The sequence below is a fragment of the Esox lucius genome, chromosome 14 (genome assembly GCF_011004845.1).
Source record: "Esox lucius isolate fEsoLuc1 chromosome 14, fEsoLuc1.pri, whole genome shotgun sequence".
NCBI classification, from domain to species: Eukaryota; Metazoa; Chordata; class Actinopteri; order Esociformes; family Esocidae; genus Esox; species Esox lucius.
The window spans coordinates 29,058,056-29,066,395 of NC_047582.1; the positions used below are offsets into that span (position 1 = coordinate 29,058,056).

Here is an 8,340-nt window from a genome sequence, read left to right on the forward strand (position 1 = left end):
ATAAGCTAAGGGGGAGGTAAAGGGGAACGAAAAGGAGAAAGAGAGGCTTTAAAAATATGAAAACACAAGACTGGGAGTGAGTCACTCCAGGCGAAGGGCAGAGGGATCACAAGCAATAAGGAGAGACACCAGACAGGAGAGGTGGGAGGGAGTGAAAGGAAAAAGGCAGACAGAGGGTGAGTGAGGAGGGAAGAGAGACGGAGGAGATGGATGGAGAAGAGTGGAGAGTGAGATGGACAAAGGGGGAAGAAAGGAACTAGAAGTAGCACGCAGTGACACTGAGAGGTGGGCGATTGGAGCCGGGGCTTTTTCTTGCGGCTGAGTGTGTGAACGTGTTCCTTGCATTGGTACAGTGGCTTTGAGTGAGGCTTGTGATGATGGACTGAAGCAGCGTGATCCTTTGAGCTGGTGTGTCTAACTGTACGTGTGTGGTATAGAGACGGAGAGTTTCGTGTGGGTGGGTGTGTTGATGGCTTCAGGGGAGGCTGGCCCTCAGAGCTACGCCAATGAGATCCTAATTATACCGTACCATTTCTCGAGGAAAAACAATTACTGGGTAAAAGAAACCAGCAGAAACCATGAGGGAACATGGCTTCACAAACTAGCTTGCATTAGCTGACAACAGCAGGATAAGACATAAAAAAGGGCTTCATAAATACACAACAAATACATGATGGACCTTGATTTCAACCAGCCAGCCTACTCCATTAGACAACTGCGAAGCCTCTCATGTCACCCCGCTAGCATATCATGTCTTATGGTATAATTGATTTCAATTAAAGACTTCTGGAAAACAAAAACAGTTCCCCTTTACATTACTGCACTTCTCTTTTATATACCAGTATGAATACACTTTTGGCCACATATTTAGGGCATATCTTTAGGATAAAAACATAGGGCACACATTTAGGGCACATCTTTAGGTCACACTTTTAGGGCATATCTTTAGGGCACACGTTTAGGGCACACCTTTAGGGCACACCTTTAGGGCACACCTTTAGGGCACACATTTAGGGCATATCTTTAGGGCATATCTTTAGGGCACACATTTAGGGCATATCTTTAGGGCACACATTTAAGATTGACGGCTGAGGCTGTATGTGAGGCTAAATGAAAGTGATCTCCATGTGATGACGTGTCATTCAGAAACAAAGAGTGATGTCACAACTCCACCTTCTCGCTGGCAGCACTTCACATGGCCACACACCCCCATGATTAGGACACGCTCCGTGGGCCTCAGTGAGAGAGCAGGAAATTAGCCCCTGTGACAAGCCTGCTTCCCCTCTCAATGGGGTGCACCCCCCCCCCCCCCCCAACATCATCACACACACTTTTGTACACACACACACACCGCCTCACCACGGGGGACGTCATTTGCCATCACACTCAAACATAGGAACATAATCTTCTGCTTATTTCCGTGATATCTGCTCTGAATTCTAATTAGCTAACAAACTATGAAGGCTGTATGGGGAAGCTTAATGGCAAATGCTATCAGCAAGAAAGACGGATCTGTAGTTGCCAACTAACAAAACGTAAACTCCAAATTGCTCACAATGGCAACATAAGCAATATTGGCCTAAAAAGCTATTTTCCTGACAATAATAAATGAAGTGCCATGCTAACTGCCGATATTATCATTTTGTGGTGAAACTGTGCGCATACATCATAAAAGTAATGGGTTTTCTCCACTTAAGTCATACATTGTTTATCCTTCTCTTTCCCAGTTTCTCAATTGTTCTCCCTCCTCATATCATACTGTATCAACGGTCCAGCCTCACTGCAGCAACTCTCAATGGATATAGGAGAGTTGAAGATTGCTGCAAACCTTCTTCCTAGTCACCTGTGCAAAGTCACTCTTTTATTTTACTTTGCTTGTTCAAACAGGAAGACTTTTGGGTCACACCGTGTGACTCACCTGACAATTTCAGTTAGCGCTGCAGGCTCCGGGCTGCCTATAAGTGTTGCTAGAGCATGATGACCAGCAAATCCCTGGTGACAATGCATTCCCAATCTCTGGGCGATGCTGACCAATTTGCACTTGTCAACCAGCAGCACATTAAAAGGCTCCTACCTGAAGATTTCGGTGGTCAGCTTGGTGTTGCAAAAGAGCCGTTTAAATTACTGTGTAACCCTGGTATATGTTTTAGGAAAAAACGACATTCCAAACATTTCTATGAGTGTGCAAGACCAGAGAAGCAGGTACACAGGACTTTAAACTCTATCCACAAGTCTGCTTCACCACACCGTGGGGTTGTTCCTTGAAGTACGGTCCAACGTTTTACCCCTCTAAAAGTGTGGTGGTTTGTGATAAATTAGCCACATACTGTCGGTGAACACCTCAACCCTCATGAAACCATGTAGACTTCTACACTGCTTGTAAAGAGAGGCCATATATAGGCATGTATTTATTTCTTAATCACATTTGAGTCTGCTCTGATGATTCAGTGCAGCATATTATTTGTCTAGCATTGCACAGTGTTATTACCTTTATCAGAAGTATTACAGGAAGGGATAAGAGGATTTGGGGTGAATACAGCGCCTTACGTGTATTAGCACTCCTGAGAGACAACGGGGGGGGGGGTTGTTCATTCAATCGGAAAGGAAGACATACTACAACGGTTGCTATGACTCTTTCCCAACCACCATGATTGAATGGCTATTACTTTCCTGCATTCCAAATTTCAATACCCATTTACAAGTGTATGAAACAAAGATACTATGGAAATTATTTGGGATATTCTGTGATGTGAGCCTTCACATTTGCTTGTTAATCTTCTAATGTCCAAATGCGAAGTGCGATAGGAGTAGGTGAAAATTAAAATAAAAAGTCACATAGGTGTCGCCAGACATAGGCTTGCCAAAAGATGTGGGTTTATGTAATTGCGGGCACACAAAGCTGTATTCACCTCTCCTGTATGCTTGGTTTTTGCACACAATGAATAATTACTTAATAATTGCACCTGTCTCTAAACAGTATGCTGATAGCCTATTTTTAACCTGAAAAAAGCAACCAACAGGTATGTCATGCCACTTCACCTAAGGACATATTTATTGGAGAATGCTAGATTCATGTAAGCATGCTCTTCCATAGCAACAGATTCAATACAGTAAATGTTAATCAGATAAATGGGTGTGCCAACAAAGACCGATCAGTACAGTAGATGTTGGAGATGGGCCAAGAAAGTATAGAAACTAAGTATTCAAAGAAGCTTAAAATAAAAACTAAATGTTATTGTTGGAAAAGGGAAAATAGGTGTGAAGGAAAGAATAAAAATACAAAAGTACAGGAAAAGACCGTAACCAAGACCCCTAAAAGAATTGTACTTACAGTAGGTTTTCCTAGTTAGCTCCTCTACCACCTCAGGCTTGAGTTTGCTGTTGGACTTCCCCATTGCTCAAGCATATGTCTTTAAGCTGATCTCCGCGCGCCTCAATAAACTCCCGGGGTAGCCGCCTTCACTCCCATTTAAAAAGAAAGAAGGAAACACAATGAAATAAAAACACGTTTTTAAAGTCCAGGGCAACAGCTCTTCGGGTGGCAGAGAGACAACTTGAGGGGAGGTCTGGAAAAAGGCAAAGAGGAAGGCAAGAAATGCGCTAAAAGAGCAGCGGCAGGGCTCGTCTCTCCTCGTGGCGTAGCAGGGTGAGCCTGTGGAGAGGACTGTAGCCTGTAATCCACTCAGCCGTGTCCCTCCTGCGTTCTGCAATCCTGCCTCGCTGCTGCTGGAACTCCCTACTGGGAGCAGGGGAGGGGGGTGGGTGGGAGGTGTGGAGTCTGCAAAGCGTCAAGGCCCAGAGAAACTCACACCCGCCCTGGGGACTCACGCCGGTCTGGCTGGGCCCAAGTCGAGGGACGAAGCTGGTTTCAGAAAGACGCTGGGAGCTCAGTGGTTGTCTGCCTTCTCTGGAACAGGGCGGGTGGGTGTGTTTACTGTGTGCATGCGTGGCCAGTCGGTGATGTGTTGATACTGTTGTCCTTGGCAACAGGAGCCCATCCTCCGGCTCTCTCCCACTCTCTCCCTCCCTCCATGTCTTTACCGATATCAATATTCTTTGCTCGATTAAGAAAAATGGCCAGCCTGTATTTTTCTGCACTAAATGCAGGGTTTTTCCTGTAGCTCCCATTCTCTCTGATCGAATCCCATTAACAGTAGCCCTCAGTGTGCTCTCAGATAACAAGCAATTGGCAAAAGAGCGGTGGCCACTTTACAGTATGTACATGTAAGCTAAGCGTGATGGATGAAACATGCAGTGCTGTGAGCAGTATTTCTGAGAAAATGAGTCTGAATTGCTTGGCACAATATACCTATGGATGGGACATGGGCCAGAGCAGCTTTCTTTTTGTTTATTTCACCGCTGATTGACTTTCCTGTGGTAAGGAGTCGATGGTCCAATTCACGGCTGACACGAGGATGAAGTAGGAGAGCACTTATTCATAAACCTGGTTTGCAGATTGGGTGCTTTCTTTCAAGAGGCTGCATTTTAATGTGGCAATATTCTGACCCCCCCACTTGTACACAAATAAGCTACAAACTAGAAAATATTCTGAGATGACAGTAGACGTAAAGCTATAAGATATATCCTACCTTTGAATGTAGGTCACAGACAGAATAATCTCTTGTGGACAGAGACTCTGTAAATGGTACTATAGATCTGTCATGGTGAAAACGGGATACACGGAACCCGCAGAGTTATTTTTCCGGTTCCTCACTGATTAGTTGGACTTTGCCGGTGTTAGCGTCTGTAGAGTTTTGGATGGGGAAGGGTTATTTGGCCCATGATTAACCCATTATCTTTTCCTATAACATGTAAGTATCCAGCATTTAATTGCGGATTGGGAAAAATATGCCGATTTTAGGTAAACCAACATTATTCATAGAACATTTATGTAAAAGAGTTAAAAAATATTTTTACTGAGGTAATACCTTACTGTAAACCTTATATGCTGCGGGCTCTGTTTATTTTGAGGAGGGGGCATAGGGCCAATATAAATTTGACAAATGAATCTTAGCATCACTTGATTTGCTTTAAACCACCCGGTTAATATCTATATATCTAAGTCTACCTTTCTAACCAAACAGAAAGCCAACTGTTTATTGCTACAGATAATATTCTTATCATTGGGAAAAAGCTTATTGTTTCAGAACTGAATCGACTGAGCATTCAGAACTGCTCTGACCAACTTCTACCATGCAACATAGTGCAATGATCTCAGACCCTCTTCAAGAGTCTCCAACCAGCTTAAATCCTGTTTTTTAGGGGAAATTCAATGAGAGCCTGTGATGCTACTTCCACTTCTGGACAATTACAAAGTGACAATCGAGCTTAACTCCGGCATAATCACTGGATTGGTTGATCAGGGCAAAAGTGCTCCTCCCACAACAGTTATTTTCTCTTTTTCAGGCATGTGGGGATTCTAGTTTCAGGCGTTTCTTTGAAAGCTGCTCTGATAACGTACTGAGCTATTTGCTACCGGGTGGCCTCGACATACTAATCCACAAACGGCCAAATGACCTGGTTCACGTGGTTGTTGGGGTCAATTAGTTAATCCAGCCGGCCAGGAGAAAGATCGAGGAACCACTATGGCTCTACTGTTAACCCCTTACCACAATATGATACTTAAAGGGATAGTTCATCCCGCTCAACAACACTCCCCCACAGCAACATTTTCTGGAATTTTGTCACTATACACTCACCTAAAGGATTATTAGGAAGACCTGTTAAATTTCTCATTAATGCAATTATCTAATCAACCAATCACATGGCAGTTGCTTCAATGCATTTAAGGGTGTGGTCCTGGTCAAGACAATCTCCTGAACTCCGAACTGAATGTCAGAATGGGAAAGAAAGGTGATTTAAGCAATTTTGAGCATGGCATGGTTGTTGGTGCCAGACGGGCCGGTCTGAGTATTTCACAAACTGCTCAGTTACTGGGATTTTCACGCAGAACCATTTCTAGAGTTTACAAAAAATGGTGTGAAAAGGGAAAAACATCCAGTATGCGGCAGTCCTGTGGGTGAAAATGCCTTGTTGATGCTAGAGGTCAGAGGAGAATGGGCCGACTGATTCAAGCTGAGAGAAGAGCAACTTTGACTGAAATAACCACTCGTTATAACCGAGGTATGCAGCAAAGCATTTGTGAAGCCACAACACGCACAACCTTGAGGCGGATGGCCTACAACAGCAGAAGACCCCACCGGGTACCACTCATCTCCACTACAAATAGGAAAAAGAGGCTACAATTTGCACGAGCTCACCAAAATTGGACAGTTGAAGACTGGAAGAATGTTGCCTGGTCTGATGAGTCTCGATTTCTGTTGAGACATTCAGATGGTAGAGTCAGAATTTGGCGTAAACAGAATGAGAACATGGATCCATCATGCCTTGTTACCACTGTGCAGGCTGGTGGTAGTGTAATGGTGTGGGGGATGTTTTCTTGGCACACTTTAGGCCCCTTAGTGCCAATTGGGTATCGTTTAAATCCCACGGCCTACCTGAGCATTGTTCCTGACCATGTCCATCCCTTTATGACCACCATGTACCCATCCTCTGATGGCTACTTCCAGCAGGATAATGCACCATGTCACAAAGCTCGAATAATTTCAAATTGGTTTCTTGAACATGACAATGAGTTCACTCTACTGAAATGGCCCCCACAGTCACCAGATCTCAACCCAATAGAGCATTTTTGGGATGTGGTGGAACGGGAGCTTTGTGCCCTGGATGTGCATCCCACAAATCACCATCAACTGCAAGATGCTATCCTATCAATATGGGCCAACATTTCTAAAGAATGCTTTCAGCACCTTGTTGAATCAATGCCACATAGAATTAAGGCAGTTCTGAAGGCGAAAGGGGGTCAAACACAGTATTAGTATGGTGTTCCTAATAATCCTTTAGGTGAGTGTATATTGAAATGTTTTAGTCTAGGGCTTACCTGATTCATCCAAATAGTCGAGAGGCTCTTGGTCGCACGAGATTTCTATAATTGACCATTAGCCTATTTTTTTTCCCCTAAAACACCTTAAAGATTGCATTTATCACCAGACTAAAAATGCACTGTAAGCGGATCGGTAAATCCCCCAACGTCAGAGTTTCTCAGCAAGAGGGTAATGCAAAAATAATTTAGCACAACCGCTATATAATTACCGTTACCTTCTTAGTTCGCACTATTAACCGCCTTCTAACTAGTTAGTTGTCTGCTTTTCATTAATTCTTACGAAAAACTAGGGGGTCAAAACTAGTACATTGGACTGCATACTAAGCTTCAAAAATACTTTAATTCCATAATCAAGACAATTAAGAATCATTGTCTATTCAGTAGCCTAGTCCTATAGACTATATCAACAAGCATCCTTTCCAAAAGTTTTTTTTTTGTTTACCTCATATGCTGTTCAACTTCAAATTAACTTTGAACGAAAGAGTACATGGTGGTATGGGTTTACCCAACAGCACCAGATGTTCACTAGCCTCTTCAGCACTAAGATATCAGCAACCCACTCCTACCCAAAGATATAAGATAGATGCTCAATTATCTATGTTGTATTATATTCTAGTATAGATGTTCTATTCATATGGTTCTATTATCTATGGCCCTACCCATCTTTAACTCCCGTGCTTCTGTCGGATTCCCGCCAATTCGCAACTGAACTGCCCTCGAGCTAATCCAGCATGACACGCTCAAGTATAGTGTACATTTTTATCAGGACGGCAAGACGTAGCGAAGAAATATCACGATTATAAACACGGAGTGTTTCTGTTGATGTTTGGTAGAACATTCCTACTGTTTTAGTTGGCTGCTTTTCATTCAAACAAAGCGTTTTCGTTAGCAATAAAGTTTTAGGATGGTCCTAATTGTTCTCAGAAGCTATTGGAAAAATACAGTAATTTAATGTAGTACTTTATTTCTATTGCATTTTCTTAATATAATTTTGTTTTTATACTGTTTTTGACTGTTCTTATGTTTTAGTGTTTTTTATCTGTGCACGTGTAGCACTTTGAGAGGTGTCCTTCACGTGTAAAGTGCAATACAAATAAAACGTATTATTATTATTACTCCAACAAATATCTCAACCTATTCAGTGACACATGTAGCACAGAATGGCTATGGAGCAGCCAATCTACGTTCCGCTGCCAGACTAGCCATACATTTCTAATGGCGGTCACAAATGTATTATTGAAATTCTCCTTCAACTTGAACAAAAAAAGCCTGTTATAGAACAAACAAAAGGTGGGTGAGGGCTTGGGTTTCACATCTCTCTTCCAACCCCTCTTGGAAGCATGTCTACAAACATCCTAATTGTGTCTCAATGGCTCTTAATCTGATTCAAAGCCTTT

The 8,340-nt window shown here is 42.9% G+C and overlaps 1 protein-coding gene across 2 annotated transcripts in view; it reads right to left on the reverse strand.

Annotated features, from left to right (window-relative positions):
• The window catches only part of ncs1a (neuronal calcium sensor 1a), a 23,428-nt gene extending 19,398 nt beyond the window's left edge, over positions 1-4,030 (reverse strand). Inside the window, exon 1 of one of the 2 annotated variants that reach the window (XM_010889718.5) lies at positions 3,332-4,030. In XM_010889718.5, coding sequence (XP_010888020.1) covers positions 3,332-3,395 — 64 coding nt within the window. In that variant the 5' untranslated portion in view covers positions 3,396-4,030. The remainder of the gene's footprint in view (positions 1-3,331) is intronic. The other variant, XM_010889717.5, reaches the window with a different exon arrangement.
• Between the last annotated feature and the right edge of the window lie 4,310 nt (positions 4,031-8,340).